At 47.8% G+C, this 25038-nt stretch overlaps 1 protein-coding gene and 1 non-coding gene across 9 annotated transcripts; both read left to right on the top strand.

Annotated features, from left to right (window-relative positions):
- The first annotated feature begins 6842 nt into the window (after positions 1-6842).
- On the top strand, positions 6843-24174 carry MPPE1 (metallophosphoesterase 1). Of its 8 annotated transcripts, none has more exons than XM_054724327.1 (10): positions 6843-6861; positions 13992-14387; positions 16918-17026; positions 18614-18717; positions 19530-19604; positions 21209-21317; positions 21481-21549; positions 21637-21802; positions 22281-22421; positions 23354-24174. In XM_054724327.1, exons 2-10 carry the CDS (start codon positions 14107-14109, stop codon positions 23506-23508), a joined length of 1209 nt encoding a protein of 402 aa, XP_054580302.1. In that variant the 5' UTR covers positions 6843-6861; positions 13992-14106; the 3' UTR covers positions 23509-24174. The 8 variants fall into 8 exon arrangements, with proteins under 8 accessions (XP_054580302.1, XP_054580300.1, XP_054580299.1 ...); XM_054724325.1 differs by lacking the exon at positions 6843-6861 and adding an exon at positions 10839-11431; XM_054724324.1 differs by lacking the exon at positions 6843-6861 and adding an exon at positions 11610-11807.
- Positions 12435-12563, top strand: LOC114230084 (small nucleolar RNA SNORA11). The gene has a single exon (XR_003615930.1). It is a non-coding gene; the product is annotated as a small nucleolar RNA SNORA11 (small nucleolar RNA).
- Positions 24175-25038: the final 864 nt, after the last annotated feature.

Genomic DNA, 25038 nt, shown 5'->3' with positions numbered 1-25038 from the left:
CCCCATTTTCCAGTCACCCAGGTCTCCTTCCTAAGGAAAAAGCATTGTTAGTTGTTTCTTAACCAACGGTTTTAAACCAAACAGACTTTCTGACATCTGTAGATCTTGGCTTGGTGGTGGTGGTGGAGTGTGTGTGTGTGTGTTGGGGGGGGGGGGGGGGTGCGGGGGGAGGGGGGGAAGAAGGGAGGGGGACGTGGGGGGGATGGAGGGAGGGAACGGCTGCGAGGTTCTTCCTGAGAACCAGAGCTTGTCCCAGGGGTGGACTGTCCAAGACAGCTGCAGAGGAGAAGGGCCCAGGGCCACCACAGTCTAAGCTAGCAGCTGACCCCACCCCCTCCCCACCCCCACCCTCATGGGTAACAGATTGGGGGAAGGCTTCTGGGCCCTTGGCCACTAAGGAGTAAGCCTCTAGGCGGTTTGGCCCAAAGGAGGGCTCCAGGCCATTGTCAGTCCTGGGAAAGGGGACACAAGGGGCCCAAGAGGGAGGAGGGGCAGCCTTTCCCTGGGAGAGCCTGCTAGGCAGGCAGCACGGGCCAGGTCTGGGAGGAAGAGAGCTGGGCCTGGGGGAGGCTGCCTCTCCAGGGCGGTCCTCTCCCAAGGAAGTCTGGGGGCGTCGTCTCCCCGAGATCTGGGGTGGTACCCGCACCCCCTCACCCTCAGCCTGGGGTGTATGGGGACGGTCCTCTCCCTGCCACAGAATAGCAAGGGGCAGACAAGAGCAGGGCTATGGCCCACGCCTGGTACTTTTATTTGGGGTTCTTCAGGAGGGGAGATTTAAAAATAGCCTGTCAGACACCTGGCCCCTGTTGCTCAGTGGTTAGAGCCTCCCCTCCCCAGCTCCCTGCAAGGATCTCAGGCTCCATTCTGGTCTAGAGCACGCCTTGGGTTGCAGGGTTGATCGCTGCCCTGATTGGGGAGCCTGCAGGAGGCAACCAATCGATGTGAGAATCACAGGGATATTTCTCTTCCCCCTCCCTTCCTCCCTTTTACTGTCTCTAAAAATCAACGGAAAAAATATCCTCGCGAGGGTGCGGATTAATAAAAATAGCCCGGCTGACGAGTGGAGAGTCACATACAGTGCTGCTTTTCATAAAAGGCGACGAAGGCCTGCTCACGTGTGAGCCTGGCGACGGAGTGCAGTGGACACAGAGGGTCCGTGGACTCCTTTGTTGACCTGTCCAGGCGCGGTCGGAAGTGGGGCAAAGGTCGCCAGTGCAAACCAGGGCCCGCGCCATGCCCAGCCTGGTGTTTGTTCCTGAGTCTGAAGATCAGCGGAGGCCTTTCATTTTAAAGATAAAGGAGAAAACAGATTATTTTTTGGGGAGGTAAGAAAACAGAATTTTTTAATAAAAGGATTATTTTTTTTTCCCCTTGAAGAGTGTACACTTTTTCTTGGGTCATCTTTTGGCCTTCCCTTTGTTAATAAAGAAATTCAACCAAATGATCTGTTTCATATGTTCATCTGTTATCTGGTGTCAAATGACGAGCTATTTTAAGGCATGCGTTTTACAGTTTATTTTGAAGCTGATCATCAGGTAACAGATATCTATGGACTCCTAGATCACCCTTAGCTGTGCCATTTTTGGGGTATAAAATAATAAAATTGGGTTTTTGGTCCTCAGGTTTATCATCTAGTTGGAAACACAGAATGAGCACTAGCACGTGTGATGTCACACACGCCACGGAAAGACTCTAAATAGCTCAGTGTTCGCTGTGAAATCAGATGACAATGTGTCTAGGACTTCAGAGAAAGAAAGAGATCAATGGGGGAAGAGGAATCCGGGAAACGGTCCAAGAAGAGGCCTGTTTTCACGTTTAGATAAGATTTCAGTAAGTACTGGCTGGGTTCCGCTGAATCAAAGCTCCAGGAATCTTGGTTGCCATCTGTAACCCGAAGGCTGGGCGTTGACCGCAGGCTATGTCCACGCGTCAGTATAACCATTACCCAGGTTAACACACACACAATGTCACGTACACCGGAAGCTCCCCTTGTGCCCCTCCCCCTCAGGTCACTGCTATCCCAATAGTAACACCATAGATTCCTTTACGTGGCTTTGGAACGTTCCATATCTGCTCTTTGTGCCAGCCATCAAGCTATAGCTTCTCAGCTCACACCCACTCGTCTAGTCTCTGCCTCGGGGTGAGGGCAGGAGTGAGTCCACCAGCCCCGTTTCTGTGCCATCTGCTCCCCTAACCTCGCCAGGAGAATCTAGAGAGAATCTGCCTTTTGAAGGAGAAGGAAGGGACTTGCTTCTTCCTGCTAGCTTCCTGTTGGCTCCCTTTTCTCCCTAGCAACGCTTCTTCCCCATCTCCACCCCTGCCTTACCCGCCAACCCTCAACCGGTGGCAATGCCTCTCCGGAGCTGTGCTTGAGTGAGTTTGTAACTTCTTATGACTTGTGGAGCCAGCCTCAGGGCATCCCAAGCTGCCAGGCCCAACAGCAGAGAGCGGGGCCCAGGAATGAGGGTAGCATTCCAAGAAGAGACCTCACCCACCTCGAAGCTTCTAGATTTCAGGAATTCTAACATTATTACTTGGTTCCCCACCCGAGGGGTAGTAGCTACCTCCCCAGACCTCCTTGTGGCTTGCAGTCATCTAGTTAAAATCTTTATACCTAGTTAGCAATTCTTTATGTTACATCCTCTCTACAGGAATAACTGGTGTGGTTTTGCGCTGTTTATTGGATCCTGACGGTAGAATTATTCAGGGTTCATTCTTTTGTGCCTGGCTTCTTTCACTCAGCACATTAGTGAGACTGCTGTAGTATTACACGTAGCTACGGTTCATGAATTTCCACTGCTGTTCAGCACTCCACTGTGGGGACATGCCACCATTCATTTACCCCGCTACTGTTAGTAAATATTTAGATTTGCTATGAATATTCTTGCACACGAGTTCTGATGCATACGTGTGTGCATTTCTGTGTATTTTGGAAGGGGAATGCTTGCAACATAGGGTATGTAGATATGCAACTTTATTAGATCCCACCGTATGGTTTTACAGAATGGTTGTACCAATTACACACCCACCAGCCGTGGAATGAGTGTTTCCATTGCCCACATTGTAAACAGTTCTTGACATGTAAACTTTTAAATGCTGGCTATTCTGCTGTATGTGTGGTAGTATCTCATTGTATAACATTTATTTCTGTATAACAAATTAGCCCCAAGTTTGGTGGCATAAAAATGTCCTTATCTCCGGGTTTCTGTGAGCCACCAGTTCTTTGGGAGTGATTTAGCAGGGCGGTTCTGCTCAGGGTCTTTCACTCACCCAGCTCTTGGCAGGAGGCCTCAGTTCCTTGCCTCCTGGGCCGCTACCTGAGTGATCCCAGAGGGGGAGTGAGGGAAAGCTATAGGGCCTTAGCCAGCGGAGTCACAGAAGCCTCAGGCTTCCATCTGTTTTATTCTCGCTGTTGGTAGCCAGTGTCTACTCCTAGACCACCCACGAAGGGGGGTGGGTGGAATTAGGCCCCATGTTTTGAAGGGAGAAGTCTACAGTAGCCCCCCCCCCACCCCTTATCCCTGGGGGACATGTTCCAAGACCCCAGTGGATGCCTGGAGCCACGAATCGTACCAAACCCTGTATATACTGTACTATGTTTTTTCCTATACCTACATACCTATGATAAAGTTCAATTGATAAATTGGGCACAGTAAGAAATTAACAACATTAAATAATAATATAGAATAATTTTAACAATACTAGAGGCCCGGTGCATGAAAATTCATACACTGGAGGGGGGGGTCCCTCAGCCCAACCTGCCCCCTCTCATAGTCTGGGAGCCCTCAGGGGAGGGAGGCCACCCAGCGATCTGGGGAAGCTGATGCCCCATCACACCTCTGCTGCTGCCACTGCTGGCAGCGCAAGCCTTAGCCGGCCCTGGTTACCTGAGCCTTGGCTGGCCCTGGTTACCTGGGCCTTGGGCGGCCCTGGGTGGCTGGGCAGCTGTCATCCAAGGCTTGCCTGTGCCTCGGGATGGCCCTGGGAGGCTGAGGGGTGGAGGGGATTGGGGGACTCTGGAGGCAGGTGCACGGAGTGGCTGGACCCGCGGGGCTGAGGGGACTGGGCGCTGCCATCTTGTGGCTGTGGGCGCTGCCATCTTTGAGGGAGTGGCAGTCAATTAGCATATTCCCTCCTTATTGGCTGTGGGTGCTGCCATCTTTGTGAGGGCATGATGGTCAATTAGAATATTCCCCCTTTATTAGATAGGATACTGTAATAAAAGTTATGTGAATGTGGTCTCTCTTAAAATAATATACTGTACTCACCTTTTCATTTAAAGAAAGCATTTGACGGTTTCTCCTGGCATATCACTACTCTTCTGCTTTGGGGCCACAATTAATTAAAATAAGAGTTACATGAACACAAGCACGGCTATATAGACAGTCGATCTGATAACCAAATAGGCTACCCAGTGACTAATGGGCGAGGAGCATATGTCTAGCCTGGACACACCGGGAAAAAGGGTGAGTCTTGCCCCAGGTAGGACAGAGCTAGAAGGCCTGAGATTTTGTCACGCTACTCAAAATGGTGCGCAATTTAAAACTTATAAATAGTTGATTTCTGGACTTTTCCATTTAATACTTTTGGATCACAGTTGATTGTGGGTAACAGAAACTGCAGAAAGCAAACTTTTGGATCAGAAGGCATACTGTATCAAGGAATTTATGGACTTAACTTAAATCCATTACATGCATTATGGTTTTCATTTATAGCTGATTACTAACAAAACTGAGACCTTCCATTTGAGTATAATCCGGTGAAATGTCCAAACCTCTTGACCATTTTTCTTTTTGTTGTTTTTAAATTTTTTTTTATTGATTTCAAAGATAAAGGGAGAGAGAGAGAGAAAGAGAGAGAGAGAGAGAGAGAGAGAGAGAGAGAGAGAAAGAGAGAGCAATATCAATGATGAGAGAGAACCATTGATTAGCTGCCTCCTGCACATCCCCTACTGGGGATCGAGACTGCATGGGCCTGTTGGGGAATCGAACCATGACCTCCTGGTTCATAGGTTGACGCTCAACCACTGAGCCACGCTGGCTGGGCCTTTTTATTGTTTTTAAAAATTAATTTGCAGAAGTTTTTTGGATATTCTGGACACAAGCTCTTTGTCCGAACTATGTGCTGACATTATCTACTCAATCATGGGTAATGTCTCTTTTATACCTTTCAATGTTTTCCAATTTACTTATATTACTTTTACATTTTAAAATATCTTTAAGCCCTAACTGGTAGGGCTCAGTGGATAGAGCATCAGCCTGCGGACTGAAAGGTCCCAGGTTCGATTCCGGTCAAGGGCATGTACCTTGGTTGCGGGCACATCCCCAGTAGGAGGTGTGCAGGAGGCGGCTGCTTGATGTTTCTCTCTCATCGATGTTTCTTTTTTTCTTTTTTTAAAATATATTTTATTGATTTTTTACAGAGAGGAATGGAGAGTTAGAAACATCCATGACCGGAATCGAACCTGGGACCCTTGAGTCTGCAGGCCGACGCTCTATCCACTGAGCCAAACCGGTTTCGGCTCATCGATGTTTCTGACTCTCTGTCCCTCTCCCTTCCTCTCTGTAAAAAAAATCAATAAAATATATTTAAAAAATAATAAAATAAGTTTTACTGGCAGACGGACAGTGAGAGCAGTCTGCAGAGTTCAAATATCAGTGGGTGTGAGGGAAGGAGACAGCAGGTGCCGGCAGGCAGCTGGTCACTGCGAATCGGTCACTGACCTGGACATTCCAAACTCTTGTTTCTTTGGAAACTTAAGAAGCCTTAATCCAATCAGGTTCTATTTTCTGTTCCAGATTGTGAAGATGATCCCAAGGATAACCTGCTATGTTCCCTCCCTTCCCAAAGAGGCTTACCTCTTTCCCAGAGATGCAAAGACGTTCAGTTCTATTGTTTGCTTGCTCATAGAAAAGGCATAGCCTGGAGCAGCGGTCACCAAACGGTGGTCCCTGGACCACTGGGGGCCCGTGAGGTTGAAAGGTGGGCGACCGCTGGCCTAGAGCTCGGGATGCGAGGAGGAGCACTTTATTTATCTGTAAGTAACTACCTTTATTTGAGATCAGCAGAAACATCTCAATAATCTCTAATCAATGTCCCCTTTTCAGTGGTTTCTTTCAGAATTGGTTTATCTTTGTTGTTGTTAATTCTCACCCGAGGATACTTTCCCATTGATTCTTAGAGAGAGTGGAAGGGAGGGGGAGAGTCACACAGAGAGAGACATGGATGTGAGAGAGGCATTGATTGCTTGCCTCCAGCACGTGCTCCGACTGGACGGGGGATCCAGCCTGCAACCCAGGTATGTGCCCTTGACCAGAATCGAACTCAGGACCCTTCAGTCTGTGGGCCAACACTCCATCCACTGAGCCAAACCAGCGAGCGCCAGAATTGGTTTATTCTTTGTTATAGGAAAGCTTTGTCCACTATGAGCCCTTCACAAGTTATCCTACCAGATAATAAAACCTTTTTCAGATGTTCGAATTCTTGGTACTTTGTTGTCCTTTAGGACTTAACCTAAAACTCTGTCCTGGAAGAATTCTTAATTTTTTCAAAGCCCCAAATAACGTGAATGAAATAATATTATTGTTGAGGTCAATGTACGTGTTTAAACAGTTTAACATGAGTAATAAATTAAAAAGCCTCCAGATTTTGTCTTTCCTACTTAGCGTCTCCTGGAATCCCACTGAGCAATTTCTTTCCTCACCTAGCCCCTGACCTGGCCAGTCACCATGTGAAGAGGAACCCTTTTGGATACTAAACGGGTCACCCTGTGAGGTCTCATCACAGCAGAGGGCAGCTTGCGCCATCTGCTGGGGACAGTGATAGTCCCATTCCTTCGTGAAGTAATTGGCCTGAGTCCAGGTAGTTCACTACCTCATCAGCTTTAGTATTTCTGAGTGACAATTACATACCTTGAGACACTCTGTCTTTTAGATTATGTTTCAGATAAAAGCAAAGTATAATTTATCCTGGAGATAAAAATAATTTTAACTCAAAATATGCAGAGTTATCCCAGCCATTGCCTGTTCTTACCCCCAAAGGATGTCCTAAGGAGGGGCTAAGACAGTAGTTATAGCTGGAAACCAGCTAATTTCTTCAGAGCAATCATAGTGGTGTATGCAAGTGTTTCCACCAAACCATCTCCTTTCCTTCCTCCCACCCTCTTCTTCCTTCCTTCCTTCCTTCCTTCCTTCCTTCCTTCCTTCCTTCCTTTCTTCCTTCCTTCCTCCCTTCCTTCCTCCCTCCCTCTTCTTCCTTCCTTCCTTCCTTCCTTCCTTCCTTCCTTCCTTCCTTCCTCCCTTCCTTCCTCCCTCCCTCCCTCCCTTCCTTCCTTCCTTCCTTCCTTCCTTCCTTCCTTCCTTCCTTCCCCTCTTTCTCCCTCCCTCCTTCCCTCTCCCCCTCCCTCCCTCTCTTTCCTTCTCCTTCCCCTTCCACTCCTTCTTCTCCTTCTCCTTCTCCTTCTTCTTCCTCTCTCTCTCCTTTCTCTCTCCCCCTCCCCTTAATTAAAAAAAAAAAAGATTTGAGCTCTAACCCATTTGGCTCAGTGGATAGAGCGTCGGCCTGCGGACTCAAGGGTCCCAGGTTTGATTCCGGTCAAGGACATGTACCTTGGTTTTGGGCATATCCCCAGTAGGGGGTGTGCAGGAGGCAGCTGATCGATGTTTCTCTCTCATCGATGTTTCTAACTCTGTCCCTCTCCCTTCCTCTCTGTAAAAAATCAATAAAATACATTAAAAAAATTATTTGAGACTCTGCTAATGCATCCAGAACAAACACCACGAGTTAAATACTTCTACGTATAGTCTCCTATTGGCAAACTTCCCAGGCCTCAAAATCATGGCAAGACTATGATGTGCACTGACAACTGGCAAGTAACTCGGTCATCTATGGTCTTGGGTGCTGGGCTCAGGAAACCCTGTTAGTAGCCATGCTGTTGGGCCCTCCGCTCCCTAAAGAGACAGAAAGGGCCAATCAAAGACCTGGCCTGGAGGTTCACAACGTGGCCCTGATGACTTGTTAACAATACCAACTATTTATTTGACCACTATTTAGCCTGCAGAAATACTGAGCCCCTGAACTCTATACTCCCAGCTGGAGTCCTGCTGCCCCCGAACCCCAGCTCTTGGCCCCACATCTGCACTCCTCTCTGCCCCCACCCTCCCCTGAGAGCACCCTCCCTGTGTGGGGGTCTGGCTGGCTGGCCTCAGCCTGGCCTCCGTTCCCACTCGTGGACCCTCGCCAGACCCTGCCCAGGGGTGGACTCCATTTGCTCTGTGCTCCCGCTGGCTCTGAAAGAGCTGGGAAAGTTTCTCAGCTTGCAAGAACCCAAGTGATGAAATAGGACCCACTGGGATAATCCAGAATAATCTCCTCTCAAGGTCCTGGACCTTCAGCACAGGCACAAAGTCCCCTTTGCCATTTAAGGTGACTTATTCACAGGTCCAGAGGTTAGGATGGGGACATCTCTGGGGGACCATTATTTTACCAAACAACATTTTGCTTCAACTTTATTAACATTTTGGTGTGCTGTCCCTCCAGGGAGCATGCTCACGCCTCTCCCTCTCCCTCTCCCTTCCCCCTCCTCTCCCCCCCCCTCCCCCTGCCAGCCCCAGGTGAGGTACCTTTGCCTTTGCCTTTCTCTCTCCTAAGCTCCAAAGGCCCTTCTTTTGCCTCTGTAACTTGTTTCCTGAGCTTACACCGCCCAGCTGGCTTACTTCTACTACATCTATAACTTTAAATAAACTTTCTTTTATCATTTGATTTCTGAGCTCTGAATTCTTTCTTTGCTGAACTCAAGAATTGAGGTCCAATTTCGCTGCCAACACCGCTGGTGACAGCAGAACGTGTTGGAGACAGAACTATTTTGTTATACAGAGGTGCTGCGCCTTCCTCTTCATGTCATATTCTCTATCTAGTTCTCTACCGATGCACATGTTGGTCCGATTCTTGTAAACAAACAACGCTGAACAAATATTCTTCTTAGGGTAGGAAACCATAAGTGGCATTTCTGAGTCATAGATGTTCCCTTTTTCGGTTTTAATAGATAGTGACATATCTCCCTTCAAAGTGGTGGTACCAATTTTCACGCACCCCCACAGCCTCACCGAGTTCTTTGGATTCCCCACCCCCACCACTGCCCGTGTCCAGGGAACACCCACTCTGCCTCGTTGCCACATCTTTTCACTGGGCTCCAATCCTCACCTGTGCACATCCACGCTGCAGTCAAAAGAGCTAATCCTGCTGCTGGCTAATTAAAATTCCCCAGGGGCATCCCATTGCTTTATGGGTAAATTCCATGTCCTCAGAATAAACTTGAAGGCGTCTCTTGCTTTGGCCTCACCTCATTTCCAGTCCCTTCCCACATGCCCACATGTACCATTGTCTCCAGGCATATCACAAGCTTCCAGTTTGGTCTGGAATGTTCTTCCTGCTCCACATTCTTTCCCTATATCCGGGAAACTCCTTTCTCCTTCAAGGCTTAGTTCAAGCAAAACAAACAAACCCACATATGTTAACAACATTCTGCTAATATTGTTTCTTCTCCTATTTTTTCCCTGCAGTATTAAAACAAATTTTAGAAATCATATAATTTGCCTGTAAACACTTTAGTATGTTTCCCTAATCTTCAAAAAAACAAAACAAACAAAACCCATGACCACAAGAGATTATAGCAAAATTGCCATTCTTTAGTGTTACCTAGTATCCGTTCCATGTCCAAGGCCCCCAGGCTTTTAAAAAATGTTTCTTTTCTTTTTAAAAACTAGCTTGTCTTAATTATAACCCAAATAAGGCCCACAAACTGCATTTGGCTAATGTGTGTGTCTCTAAAGCCTGCTTTATAACAGATCTCCTCCATCCTCCTTCCTTTGCTTCTGAGGCCATGTATTTATTGAGTGAAGAAACGGGGTCATTGGGTCTGTAGAATTTCCCACGTTCTGGATCGGCTGACTGCTTCCTGGTGGTGTACCGTAACAGGCTCATTTGGCTGCTACATGTCCTTAAGCCTGTCGTTAATTATAGGCCTAACTGGGTTTGCCTTTCTTTCTCCTTTTCTTTTCCAGTTCGTGGGGAGACATTAGAAGTGAGGCTGCATACTGCCTATTGCCTATCCATGTGCATATAGGGTCTGGTTGCCCCAGGTTGGGTGATGTTAACATTGTTCGTCTGGACATATATGAAAAATACTACAATATTCTTAATTAATAAAGTAATTACCTTTTACTGTTTCCTCACCATCTATCAGGCGTTTCGCTGGTTGCTTTCTACATGATTTTCTCGTATCACGTCTCAGGACATTAACTCTACTCACAGATTTGCACAAACATGCCAGGCCTGGCTGGTTGGAAGGCTCTCTGAATGACTGCTCTGACCTGCAGTTTACTTCTTGTAACACGGGCGAACGATTCCTGCTGACTTACAGTAAGGCTTATTTTGAGGGTTATTTGAGATAATGAATGGGAAAGGACTTTGAAGAGTAGACGGGGCTATGCTATATTGTTTCAACATCAGTAACATGAGTTAAAGGAAAACAGAAAGAAACCCCAGGAGAGTCCCTGTGACCCATCACACTTTTCTTGAAGGCACTGGGCCAGGCCCTGAAGTCGAAGATGAGAAGACACAGGATTGGTCCTCCAGGAGCGCGGTCTAGAGGGCGGAAGGCAGAGGGAGCCAGCAATCCGAGGGACCACGCCACAAAGAGGCCCGAGCAGCTCGCTTCCCGCGATCCGCTCCAGAGGGAGCCAGCAATCCGAGGGGCCACGCCACAATGAGGCCAGGGCAGCTCGCTTCCCGCGATCCGCTCCAGAGGGAGCCAGCAATCCGAGGGACCACGCCACAAAGAGGCCCGAGCAGCTCGCTTCCCGCGATCCGCTCCAGAGGGAGCCAGCAATCCGAGGGGCCACGCCACAATGAGGCCAGGGCAGCTCGCTTCCCCGAGGGGGCTGCTCCGGGGACCCGCACACAGTCCGCCAGGTGCGCCTTGGGCCGCGGGTGGTTCTCAGCCCGCCGAGCCGGCCTGCTGGGGCTCTGCCGCGAGCGCAGGGAGCGCGGCTCGGCTAGACGCGGAGGGCGGAGCGCACTGCCCGCGGGAGCCCACCGCTCGGGTCCGAGCCGAGGCCGTACGTTCAAGAAAGGATCACTCAAGCCTCCGCGGCTGCCTTGCAAGATCGGGGGGACCGAGCGCGTGGCAGCCCCCAGCCCGCCGATGCCCGGCCTGGCCGGAGGCAATCTTGCGTCCTAGCGGCCTTTCCGTGCCCAAGTGACTTCTCTTCCGTGCGCTCCCCACGCTTTTCTGGGGTGTCGCTCTTGTCCCAGGCCTACACCCGTTTGCAGCGACTTCCCAGGGGTTCCGATGAGCGACTCGGGACTCAGTCTAGAAGACATTTAAAAGGATGGCCCCGGGGACCAGTGGTGGAGGAAGGTGCAGCCTCGTGTATGTGTTGTTTTTCTGTGGATCTATTGTTGGAGTTGCCAAGGAGCCCGGACTGTGCTTCCCTCGCCGGGGTCGCAGGCCAGCCGGCTCTGCCTGCATCGCCCGCGGGCTCCCGGAGCCCCAGTTCCAGAACGTGGGTGCCGGGCGGGCGGGGCGGGGCAACTCGGGGCTTTTCCGCCTGACTGAGGTCGCAGGGGCGGGGTTCCAGGGCGACCGTGACACGCCCGGCCACGATGCGGAACAGGAAGCATCGAGGATGCGCGGCGGGTTGCAGAGGACGGGGGAGACGTGGGGTCCGGCTCGCCTGGGGTGCTTTTGCTTTCCGATCTGCAGGCGTTGGGTCGTGCTGAGCGCCAGTGCCAGGGGGATTGTACAGGTATCCTTGTAACCGTGTTATAATATTTTTGCTTCTAGGTTAATTGCTATTTCTTGTTTCTGCAAGCTGGAACCTCCCTGCCCTTTTAAGATTGCAAGTTAACCTATTTGCTGGGAAATCACTATTACTTAAGTAAGGCCCGTGTTATTAAATCGTAGGGGTTTCTCACTTCTTAGTGTACGATATAGATAGGAAAAACTTTTGTTTTAAAATACCATTTAAGATAGAAATTTTAACCACAAATAACCCTTGACGACATTGTGGTAATAATATATTTAAGATAACCAGCAAACACGAAAAAAATTACAGGCCAGTGCAGAGTAAACATTTAAAAAATATGTTTTAATTGATTTTTAGAGAGAGGGAGAGGGAGAGGAAGAGGGAGAGGGAGAGGGAGAGGGAGAGGGAGAGGGAGAGGGAGAGGGAGAGGGAGAGGGAGAGGGAGAGGGAGAGGGAGAGGGAGAGGGAGAGGGAGAGGGAGAGGGAGAGGGAGAGGGAGAGGGAGAGGGAGAGGGAGAGGGAGAGGGAGAGGGAGAGGGAGAGGGAGAGGGAGAGGGAGAGGGAGAGGGAGAGGGAGAGGGATAATTGACAAATAAAATTGTATATATTTAACAATACTACGTGATTTGGATGTGGAGAGAGCAGAGTGCCTAAAGAATGGCTCCTTTGCAATAAACACATTCAACAGCAACTTGGGCTTACTCCTCACGGGGGGCAGGATACCATGACCTTCCTGTGATATTACGCCCTATATATATATAAAAAAATACTATGTGATGATTTGAGATTGTGAAATGATTACCACAATTGAGTTAATTAACACATCCATCATATCACACAGTTAGCTTTTTTGATGTGGTGACAATGTTTAAGATTTATTCTCTTACTTTTGCCCAGACTTCTGGCGCTGTTCGCAGAGCTGGAGTGCTCTGTAGCCTCCAGGTTACCATCCATTAAATGTTTGTCTTGAGCATTAGCTGAGGAATCTTCAGTAAAATGCCACCTCTTATATCCTACCTCAGGCCATCCTTTTATTAACCTTTCTCGTCAGAGGTGTCAAAAATAGATGCTTTCTTATATATATTTTATTTTTTTAAAAAAATATATTTTATTGATTTTTTACAGAGAAGAAGGGAGAGGAATAGAGAGCCAGAAACATTGATGAGAGAGAAACATCGACCAGCTGCCTCCTGCACACCCCCTACCGGGGATGTGGCCGCAACCAAGGTACATGCCCTTGACTGGAATCGAACCTGGGACCCTTCAGTCCACAGGCCGACGCTCTATCCACTGAGCCAAACTGGTTTCGGCAATACTTTCTTTATAGGATGCAAAGTCCATCTATGACTCAGATGCATCCATAAACATTCTAAAGTTTCCCATAGAGAACCACTGCGCATAAATGTCTTATTACAGAAGGCCACCCAGAGTTTCAAGGCTAATATGCAGATGGAAAGCCCATATTGTGAAAGTATATATAATCTGAACGCAGTATTCAGAGATGATTGCTCTGTCGGATTCTGTCCCTTGAGCCCAGAGCGAGGGAAAGGCATTGCTTGGATCTCTGAAGTACACTGTGTGTGAATAATCACTTTTTTTGTGTGTGGAAAAGAGTGTAGAAAAATGATGAATTCACACCAACACATTACAAAGGGCTTATGACCTATTGGTTTAAGGTCCTGGAGGGGTGACTCCTTTTAGGAGTCAAATTACACTTCAATAATATTTGAGGACTTTCCCTATTATGTCTGCTATCTAAAGCATCCATCTGATTTCCTAAGTAGTGGTAAAGTTCTATCAGCCAAGTGGGCTGCAATTCTAGTAGTGTTATTCTGGCCTACCTGGTTATCAGTAATCAGACATATTATCATTGTAAGAGTAGAGGACAATTTGTTTAATTGGGAATGTAGATCAAATTCTGTGACTCCTTAGTTCATGAAAAAAAATATTTTTTAAATTGATTTCAGAGAGGAAGGGAGAGGGAGAGAGAGATAGAAACATCAATGATGAAAGAGAATCATTGATTCGTCTGCCTCCTGCAACCTGGGCATGTGCCCTTGACGGGAATCGAACCCGAGACCCTTCAGTCTGTACGCCGATGCTCTGTCCACTGAGCCAAACCGGCCAGGGCTCCGTAGTTCTTAATACAGAACCACAAACCAATCCTTTCCCTTTTCCCTGTAGGTTCATGGCTAAGACCTGGACATCATCTGCACCTTCCCAGGGACTCGACACTTTCCTCGTGGTGAATCCTTGATGGATCTGAGTCGTGGTTGCTGGCAGCTCCTGGGCTGGAGAAATGGCTGCTATCCGATTTGGGTTTGGAAGGCTGAATTTTCATCTGTTGAAGAGAAGGAGTTTCTTGCTGTTGAAACTCATAGCTTTTGTCTGTTCCGTGCTTCTGTTTTGTGAATTTTTCATCTATTACTTAGTGATCCTTCGGTGTAATTGGCCCGAGGTGAAAACTCCAGCCCATGACCGGGAACAAGAGACTCTCGAACCTGTCCTGAAAGCCATGTTTTTGGCTGATACCCACTTGCTTGGGGAAATAAGAGGCCACTGGCTAGACAAGTTACGGAGGTAGGAGCTAACATCAGGCATCTTTCTGAAATTCTGTAGGCGAAAAGGTATCGCGCTCTCCCCACTGGCCAGGCTTAATGGCTTCAGGATACGCATTGTTTTCCTCTCAGAGGAAAACATGGGGCAGTTGACTTCTCCTTGAACTTACTATGTACTGAGCATCTGTTATATCCAAGGACCCGGAATTTGGAAGGGAGGTCTGGGTCTGAGTCTCACGACTTGGGACAAGTTACTGGGGCTCCCTGAGCCTGTCTCTGCCGCCTTGTCTGTAACTGGGTTAACATGAGAGTGCCACAGGCTGTGTGAAGAAAATGCCCACAGCAATGCCCAGCGCATGGCTGTGGTCAGCAAAGGTAGGTTTCCCTTTCTCCTGGGCGGGGCAGACCCTCTCACGGGCACCGGAGTGTGTTTTGAGCTCGCTTGGTTTTGGTCCACTCTGGCAGCAGGAGGAGCAGAGCGGCTGTGGCTGCCTCCCTGGGGGAGGATCAACTCCTGTCTCCACCTTAGACCTGCCCAGCGCTGTCTGTTTCCCCACAGAAGGCTTTTAAGAAATTTTAATGGTGGTGAAATACACATGACATAAAAGTCATCATCTTAAACATCTTTTGTTAAAATCCTCACCCGACAATCTGTTTTTATTCAGCTTTAGAGACAGAGGAAGGGGGTGGGGCGGGGACAGAGAGGAGAGGAGAGAGAGAGAGAGAGAGAGAGAGAGAGAGAGAGAGAGACATCCATGTAGAGAGAGAATCATTAACCGATTGCCTCCTATACTTGTCCTGACTGGGGATCAAACCTGTAACCTAGGTATATTCCCTGACCAGGAATCGACACAACGTTTTGGTGTATGGGACAACATTCCAACCAACTGAACCACCCCACCAGGGCTTAAACTTATATTTTTATATAAGTGTAATTCTAATTGTCCGTTTGTGACTGGCTTATTTCACTTAGCATAATGTCTTCAAGGTTCATCTATGTTATAGCATGTGTCAAAATGTCCCTCCTTTTTAAGGCTGAATAATATTCCACGGTAGGTTTACACCACAGTTTGTTTATCCACTCACCCGTCGATGGACTTTTGGGTTGCTTCCATCTCTTGGCTACTTTGAACAATGCCCACCAAAAGGTGACGGATGGGGGCTTCCGACCACCGGCCAGCAGAGCTCCCTTCTCATCCCCGTGACCTGCAAGCTGACCCCTTTTCCTTACCACGGCTTCATTTGTATCTCGCTGAATAGGTGTCTATTCTTGCAAACAGCAATGGCCTCAGAGTGCTTTGGATATAAGTGAGCCTTACGTTGGATGGCAGGGGAAGATGTGTGATGTCCCCAGGGATGAGTGAAGAAGACAAGGGCAGATGGAGGGGCTGCTATACTTTTTACTTCTAGTTTTAAGCCATAAGAGGCATGACCTAGAGAAGGCCAGGAAGAGACTGAGCTTCTTTGGCTTTGTTTGGGTCTTACAAATTGTGCTTCATTTATGCTCAGTCCCCCAAGTAGCCTTCTTTGTTCCGTTGCTGTGGCTGCTTCTAGATGCTTTCTTCTCCAGGGCAACTAACATGAAGTCAAGAAAAGCTGAGGAATGTATTTTGAGAGGTATCTTGAGTGAAGCTGTACCATGCCGCGGTTTACAAGGGGCCTGAAAAGCCTCCGCTGACCAAAAGTTACTGTCCCCTGTGTATATGCCCGGGACGGGACAGTCCTCCTTAGCAGGGCGGAAGCAGCCAGGAAAGATGCTGTGAAAAGGAGGGAAGAATTGGGATCTTTAGGAAAATGACACGGTTGGTTAGGGAGGAGAGAGGCGGGGTTGAGAAAGCACTGACATTTTGAACACCTGCGCTGTGCCAGCCCTTTACAAATACTGTTTCACTTAATCCTGTGACTACCCCGTGAAAGTAGGTTTCTGTTATCTTCATTTACCGACGAAGAAGCTAGGAACCAGAGAGAGGAGGCAGCGTTCTCACAGCGTCACAGCTGGTCCGTGGGTGGAGCTGGGATGCTAAGCCATTGCTTGTCGGGTTCCAGCTCCAGGCTCTGGACTTTCACTTGTTCACCTGAAGGTGATGCTGGCGAGCGTGCTTCTCTCAGTCTCTCCCCAGCTCTGAGGGCAGGAAGTGGGGGTCCCCCCACGCAGGGGAAGTTAAGCCAGATGCTGTCCTCTGCTCCGTGTCGTGCAGAATCAGTCTACACTGGGCAGCTTTGGAAGCTGCACTGAGCCCTCAGGTCCCCGGGGCGCTCAGGACTGAGTGTTGGCTTCGGGGTGCAGTGTGGGGCCTGCTCTGTGGGTACCATCGGAGGAGTCAGCCTTTGATAGGTGTGGGAGGGGCAGCCTGACTCCCCTCTGGTGCCTGTGCTCCCCGCGTTTAATCAGGATTCTTTCTTTGGTCCTTCCGAGCAGTGGATGCAAATGCGAGGATGGGGCCGGAGAAGGAGGAGAATGGGACCATTTAGTTCGCCTTTTAAATGGCCCATAAGACAGGTGTGGGCTCCACCCAGGAAACAGCCTGATGCCTTTTTCCATTGGCCTCCAGGGAGTGGCAAATGGAGAGAGCCTTCCAGACGGCTCTGTGGTTGTTGCAGCCGGAGGTCGTCTTCATTTTGGGAGACATCTTTGATGAAGGGAAGTGGAGCTCCCCCCAGGTAGGACCCTTCAGTCCTGGCGCCCTCATCCTGCTCTCACGTCCTGTACAGGCAGCCCGCAAATGCATGGAGCGATATCAGGGAGGGGTGGAAGTTTCGCTTAATACTAATATTAACAATGCATAGTCTTGTCTTGAAGATTATGAGGGTCTGTGTCTAATGCCAATCTCCAGTTAGGTTGACTAATCTTATATTTGTTTATGTAGGAAATATGCCGATTAGCCAGACATTGTGGAATCACATTCCCATGAACCTCTTTCAAAAGGGGGAAACTGGCAAGATGGATGCCATTTCAGTTGTCACCAAAATACCCAGTGAAATGTAATTTGACTTTACACTCTTATTTAGCCACTAACTTGTAAGAATTGTGCTACATAAGTTACTTGCTACCATCCTCTTGTTTCCTTTCTTCTGAGGGAGAGGTGCAGAAGGAGCCCTGGGGGCTTAGTGGGCGGCTCCTCTGCCTTCAGGGGTCCTGAGGCCTCTGTGGGGGGGTATTGAGGTGATGGTAAGAGAGGCTGTTGTCCCCTTAGCTGTCACTGCCTTGCTTATTACATTTCTGGAATTAATAATATTAAAATGAGCTCTTCTTGCTACTTAGTTAAAAAAGGTTAGTCACTAATGGTTTTTGGAAGATATTAAAATCCATTGGTATTTCACAGGACAATTGAAAAGCTGTACAAAGGAAATCTTGGTCCAGATAGAAACCCAGTGTTTATAGGTTGCAATGTTTGCTGTAATCTAGTTCAAAATTAAATATGAGCTAATGGAAATGCTATCTGTAAAAAGCAACTAGTTATGAGATTGGATATCTATGTTGCTTTTCCAAAGTAAGGGCAACATTTTATGTTTTTCTGATTTTCTGTTATTCTGACTTTATATTATTCTAACTCTAAATATTATTTGTTGGAGTGGAGTCTTTGTAAATGCACTGAAGGATTCTATACAGCATATTTCCCTAGGTTGGGCTATACTTAAACATTTAGGATGAAGTTGATTTCTAGTCAACTAGGTATTGTCGATCCTAGAGTTACCCAATGGATCTTTTTAAGCTTAATAAAAATAAGAACTATATGAACATAATTCTCAAGATTTAATAGTTAGATTTTGTTTCTCCCCATGTCATCAGGCCTCACTTCCTCTGCTGTGGCCACCGTGAAATGCTAATGCTTGTCCTTGTCTTGGTGGAGACGTGTGAATTTACTTAACATGTCCTAAGCGTCTGTTCTTATAACATGTCCAGATCTGATGTGATTCCCAAGCTTGGGTCCTTGTGTCATCTCCAGGGGATGTTAAAAAAGTAGCTGTATGAACCAAATATTTTTTTTGGAGGGGGGCGTGGAGGGTTGCCAGTTAATTTTTTAAGATGGGGATAGCATTTAATGAAATTTTGGCATTAAATGAAACAATTAAAATATTAAGTTAGTTTTGGAAAAAGAAGTTTGACATAAAATTAGCAATTCTAAGTTCTACATTAGCTTTATGGACATCTGATTTGGACAGGGGCACTAACTTCTCACCATCAAACTGGGGAGCCGCAGAGAAGAGAAGGTTCTCTGGGCCTCACAGTGACATTTTATCCCACAGGCCTGGGCGGATGATGTGGAGAGGTTTCAGAAAATGTTCAGACACCCAGGTCACGTGCAGCTGAAGGTAGTTGTTGGCAACCACGACATTGGCTTCCACTACCAGTAAGTAGTTCACCACAGCATTGCCACAGGAGCACGCTTGCTAACTGTACTTTTGAACCTGCTACAACTTAAGCCTTATCTGGACTGGGTGGAGGAAATCTGTATAAAGTGTAAGCTCTGGAATGTAAGCTGCAGGAGGGCCAGGATTTTTGCCTTGGTGCATCCTCAACAGATCTCTTAAATGAATGATTTGTGTGTGCCTTTGGGTGATTCTAATTTGAAACTTACCTTTAAGGGCCCATTATTTTCTCTGGGAATCAGAAAACAAGATGAGGTAAACTGTAATAGCTAATATTTATATGGTGTTTATTATGTGCCTGCCGGTGTTAAGCGCCTCATTGTGCCAGTGAGGAAGCTGAGGCCCTTGGGAGGAAGTCACTTGCCATAGGCCTGATGGTTATCCAGTAGTGGAGGTGAGAGTTGCACCTTGATAACCTGGGGCCAACTGAAGCCCTGAACTAACCATGCTTGTCAGGGGCTCCAATCCTGAAAGGTTTTTTTTGTGTGTGTGTATGTGTATGTGTTCATGATAACTCTTAAGAGGTTTTAACATGGCTTGTTCCAGCCCTGGCCGGGTAGCTCAGTTGGTTGGGGCATCGTTCCCTACATCACAAGGCTGCAGGTTCAATCCCCAGTCAGGGCATGTACCTAGGTTGCGGGTTTGATCCCTGGTCAGGGCGCATATGGGAGGCCACCGATTGATATTTTTCTCTCACGTGGATGTTTCTCTCTCTAAAAATCAATGAACAGATCCCCCAAAATCTTAAAAATGCCTTGTTCTGAAAAGTGTTTCTTTTTACAATTGAATGTAGGATGAACAGATACAGAATAAAACGATTTGAGAAAGTTTTCAACCCTGAAAGGCTGTTTTCATGGAAAGGAATTAAGTGAGTATTTGTGAATGCTTATGTCCGTGGCAGCTTGCTTTTTCAAGGGTGACTGCCATGCTGGGCCAGGCCCGTGGTCTGTGGGGCCTGGTTACAGTCTCTGAGGAAGGTGCCTCATATCCTTGTTGATGGTCCCCATCGGAGTCACCACCCTAGTTTTCCCTGACAATCCACAGTGAATCGGTTAGTCTCGGACTCTGCCTAGCCACTGAGGGAATTTTATTCTTTCTGTCAGCACGATCTGTGGATGCTATACATTTCACCAGTCCACTTTGTAAAGCAGTATTTTTTTGTTGGTTCAAAATGTACTTATTTCCCTTTATAAAGGATGTTCCTGTGGTTACGGTGTCCTAGGACTTGACGGCCACTGTGCTCACTGCTCTGCAGCTCTGTGCCTATCCCCCACTTCCCTCAGCCTTGGTTTTTAGATCATAGCGTCCTCACCCTTTACTAGTAGTCTGACCATCAGCACCAGCTCCCCCTCTTGACCCTTTCTGGTCTCTGTGTGTGTTTGAGCACAGTGGACCCGATGGGACATGCACATTATTCTAGCTGCAGACCAGTGGAAAGAGATAAGGCGGGAGAGGAAGTTGTCCTTGTTTTGACCATGTCCTTCCCGTGGTATCCAGGACTCTGTTGGCTTTGGCCAGAGCCGCTCACGGGGCCCATCCAATGATCTGATCTGCGTGAAGCCCCCAGGGACCAGGGGTCAGTGGGCTCTCCACAGACGCCCTGGTTCCCTCCCTTTGCCTGGAGGGCAGAGTCTAGTAGCTTCCTTTCCCGAGTCAGAATGGAGACTTGACACAGAGTTTTTTCTCCCTGAGCCTAGAGTTCAAGAAGTTTTCATTAAATACACCGATCATATTTCGGGTCATTTGATTAGTCAGCTCCTCATCTCTAAAATTCTTTACAGTTCAAGCAAGCTTTACGACAGGTACCTTCTTCATGCCCCGTTGCTGTGTGTGTAGGAAATAAAAACAAATTTAATGGGAGTTTATAGTGAATATAATTAAAGTGGTTGCCAAGGAGAACCGTAGTTGACTTGCTGTGGGATTATCCATACCAGTCAACTCTAACCAGCACCCCAGGCCCAACCCCAGCCCTGCCTGTTTGCTGAGTACACGGACATCACTGAACATTGCCCATAGTTCACGTTAGGTAATAACAACGTCTAACCTTCTCTTTCCAGCGGCAGGCCCTACTCTGTTGTATTCTTTCATTTGATTCTCACCATAAGCCGATGGCGTGGTGGGCTATTTATATCCCTATTTTGCAGGGAAGGCACCAGGAGGCTAAGGAACTTGCCCAGGGACACATGCCGAGCTTAGTGGTATCTGTCCTGAGCGCTCCTGTACGCTTGCATTTCTCCTGAGTTCTGGGTTACAAATCCTTTTACCACGTCTCGGACTCCACTCCCCATAATGCCATTTTGTTTTCTTAATATCGACTCCCGCCTAAACACACAGACTAGTCGAGTTGAGATGTAAAGCTGTTCTGGGAGTTGCGTCGTCCTGTGGATGCCTAGTTCCATTTCACGGGGATAATGTTGCAGGAAGACAGCACCCGGGCAGCCCCTGACTCTCTGCTTGCTCCCTCTGCCTCAGTTTTGTGATGGTCAACAGCGTCGCCCTGGAAGGGGATGGCTGCAACATTTGCTCTGAAGCAGAAGCTGAGCTCATGGGCATCTCTCACAAGCTGAACTGCTCCCGAGAGGTAGGAGATGATGGGAAGGGCACGGGTGCCTTCCGTCCTGGCGTGTCCTACGGGCACGGCGAGCGGAGCACTTGTGCTTCTGTCGGTCTCTCAGCCCCCTCGCCCCTTCCTACCATGCACCTGACCCTGGGCTTGCCAGGCCCGCTGACTGAGCTCTGACCAGCAGGAGCAGCGCCCGGGCCAGTGTGGGGATGGGCAGCCGCTGCCGGCCTCGGCCCCCGTCCTTCTGCAGGTGAGGCGGGGAGAAAGCGCTCCAGGTGTTGGGCAGGGCCACGCAGGGTCCCCTGAAGTCACGTCTGACTCCTCCCCATCCCGGCAGCATTTCCCGCTTTACCGGCCAAGCGACGCCAACTGCTCTGGGGAGGACGCCGCGCCTCCAGGAGAGAAGGGCATCCCCTTTAAGGAGCGCTATGACGTGCTTTCTCGGGAGGCCTCACAAAAGGTTTGCCAGCTCACCAGGCTCAGCGGGAAGCCAGATGAGTCTGGTCGTTTCCACGGAGGGACGGGAGGGGAGGCAGGGTTCTGGCAGTATTTGAGATTTTCATGTCATTGTTTTGGTCCCCCCTGCCCCCAGTAAATCCACTTCTATTTGCTAACTTCCAGTTAATAACATTCTCAGCTACGCTGTATTCAAAAATGTATTTGGAAATGTAAATGGAACTTAGAGAGTTAACTTTTTAGGGACTTAAAAATGCTCTTTCTTAAATGCATATTTATATAATGTTACTGATAATAACATGTAAACATTTATGAAATACATTTATTAACTATTTATAAAAACAGTGAAATCCGAGAGGAGGAGAACAGATTCTCTCTAAGAGCCTGAACTTACTTGGAGTAGCATCTGAACAAACCAAAGGATGCAAAGGAAAAATCAGAGCGGTGCTGGGAGGTAGGGATTTCGGATGTAACTGAAGGAGGGCTGGGCCAGCACTAACCGCCTGTTGCTGTCCCTGTGCGCAGCTGCTGTGGTGGCTCCGGCCGCGCCTGGTCCTGAGCGGCCACACGCACAGCGGCTGCGAGGTGCTCCACGGGGCGGGGGTCCCCGAGGTCAGCGTGCCGTCTTTCAGTTGGAGGAACAGAAACAACCCCAGTGTCATCATGGTAACGTGAACATTTATTTTCGTCTCAAAGCTTTCATAAGTATTTAAATCAACACAGTAATCAACTATCAACTGCTGCAATCTGTAAAAATATACAAAAGCCATACATAAACTTCCCCACCCACATGCACTCTTAGCTTGATACGTTGTCCACCCCACTCCCCACCCCTCCTGCCCCGTCTGAACACCTTCCTGCCAGTATTCCGGAGGGGCGGCGGGAGGAGCCGCTTGCAGAGCGGTGTATCCTTCAGGGACGGCAGTGTCCTCTGTATAAGACTCCCTGTGTTTACTTTTTTAAGGGAACAGGGTCATTACTTCATTGGCTGTGTGCAGCTTCCTGGTCTTATTGTCCTGACGGGCCCATGAGCTCTGGGAGAAAAAGGCTGCAGCTCGCACACGTTGATGAAGGAGGTTGTTTCAATCAGGGACCACCCGAGGTTGCAGCTCCTTTCTTTTGCCCCCAGGTTGCCGCATCCAGTGCCTAATGCTTTTATGCCAGGTACTTGTGCTTCATAAAAAGATGGGGAAAACCTCATGTTGTCAAATTCAAAGTCGGAAATGAAAACATTCCCCACTGTCACCCCCACATAGCAAATATGTCTAACAAAAAAAAAAAATAAAAGCCACTGAGATGCCTCTGGCACATGTATACCTAGGCGGCAGGTTGCTGATTTTAGCATCAGGAGGCATGAAAAACAGCCTCGCACTCCTGTTCCTCGATGACCACTGCTCTACGTCTCTGTGCCTCTCTGAGTATCTCGCAGGTGGTAGAGGAACCCCTGACTTCCCTTCTCACCACTGCGCCTTCGGTCCCAGGCGAGGAGGGCCGCTCCCTGCCTCACCTAAGCAAGCCAGGGAAGCGGCTGTGTTTGCAGGAGACTGTCATGTGCATGGAGCGCTCGCTGCAGCATAACATTCTCGTTTCCTTTCCAGGGCAGCTTGACGCCCACCGAGTACGCCCTGGCCAAGTGCTACCTTCCCTTGGAGGACACGGTTCTGATCACGTACTGTGCAGCAGCGGGGTTCCTTGTGGTCCTCGTGCTGGTTCGCCTTGGACTTCTAGCCTCACCTGTTCTTTTTGGTTATAAGCTGCTCAGAAAGTTTAAGACAGTGTGAAGAGCAGGAGACTTTCTGCATTTAGTAACCGATACCAAAGCCAAAGGAACGGAACTTCAGGCAGTGCTCATGTGAGATGAGACCCGGGTAGACGGTCTGGATGCACGTCACAGAAATGCTAAATCATGGATGCAAATTACTGCAGAATAAATAGTTGATTGTACTGCTCTCATGCTATGAAAATGGAACATGTACTCTACGACAAGTCTGGTTTCTCATTTTTTCAAATGTATGTGGAATCAAAGATTGTATCTGTACAATATGTAAATGCTGTTTATTAACGCCATCACTTGCATGCACTGGACAGGCCTTCCTTCCCCAAGAGGGAGCCAGCAGCCCTGCGGCACACTGGGGCTTAGGTGTGCACACACCAGCCATTGGGTTTGCTTCTGTCCTCCTACGACGCTGTTCTCAAAGGCCTGTGTGTTATAAAGCTGTACAATGAAAGTAAAAGTACAGATGACACGAGGAGGGATATACAGTATTGTCTACAAGACGTTTTAAAATCAGTGTAATTTTCTCCCCAGCAGACTGAGTTGTTAAATTGGAACTTAATGCCTGTCAATGATGAAAATAAATTTGAAAAATGGATGAGAAAGGGCTTTTTGTATTTAAAAATAAATATCTTGGTAATTTAAGCCAGATGTTGTGTGTGTGTGTGTGTGTGTGTGTGTGTGTGTGTATTTTTTCAATCAAACTTTTAAATAGGAAGTTTAGTGACAGGAGGATTGTTGAGTAATAGTAAAGCATGTAACAATATATGCCTTCATTTTTTTTGTGGGGGGTTTATCTGTTCAGTTTTCATGTTTTACTTTGAAAGTGCAATGAAAACTGAAAATAAGTTCTGCTTTATATGTCTCAGTTCAACTGAGAGTTTTATCAAACAGTTAAGGATGAGAGGAGCAGGAATTCGGTGATAATGAAATAAAATGTTGCATTGATTATCTATAAAGTAGTCATCCTTTCATGTCAAACTAGTAGTATTTAACATTGGATAAGTTTATAAAGGATTATAAAAATGCTAATTATATTACAGAGTAGACTTTAAAATACCAACAAATACTAGAAAACTAAAAAGGAAATTAATGAAGTAATGTAGGCTAGGCTGTCACTTCTCTGGGTTTGTACTGTTGAACTACAATTTTGGACACCGTTACAGATGATCTCTGACCTAAGGACACTACCCTCAAAGCTGTGGCTAGAATGGAAAAACTTCTCTGCTACAGTGATTCTTGCTTTCTAGATACACTGTGCCATAACTTTTGAGGCTGCATTTGCAAATCTTTCAAGTTTGAGAAATAGCCATATATGTTGACTTTATATTTCAAACAAAAGTTCTGTAAAGTTTCTTCTTCAAAAGGCAAGTGAAGGTGCCATCCTTGGATTCTCCTAGGCAGACACAAACGTGGACACCCGCTTGTCTTTTTCTTCCTATTTGTTTAAGATGGAACCTGTGGTCAAGTAAGTGGCTCAAAAGCTTTGACAGTGGGAATGGTCAACCC

Source organism: Eptesicus fuscus, chromosome 12 (genome assembly GCF_027574615.1).
Source record: "Eptesicus fuscus isolate TK198812 chromosome 12, DD_ASM_mEF_20220401, whole genome shotgun sequence".
Taxonomy (NCBI): Eukaryota; Metazoa; Chordata; class Mammalia; order Chiroptera; family Vespertilionidae; genus Eptesicus; species Eptesicus fuscus.
The sequence above is the reverse complement of the archived record's forward strand: the minus strand, read 5'-3'. Positions and strand labels throughout refer to the sequence as shown.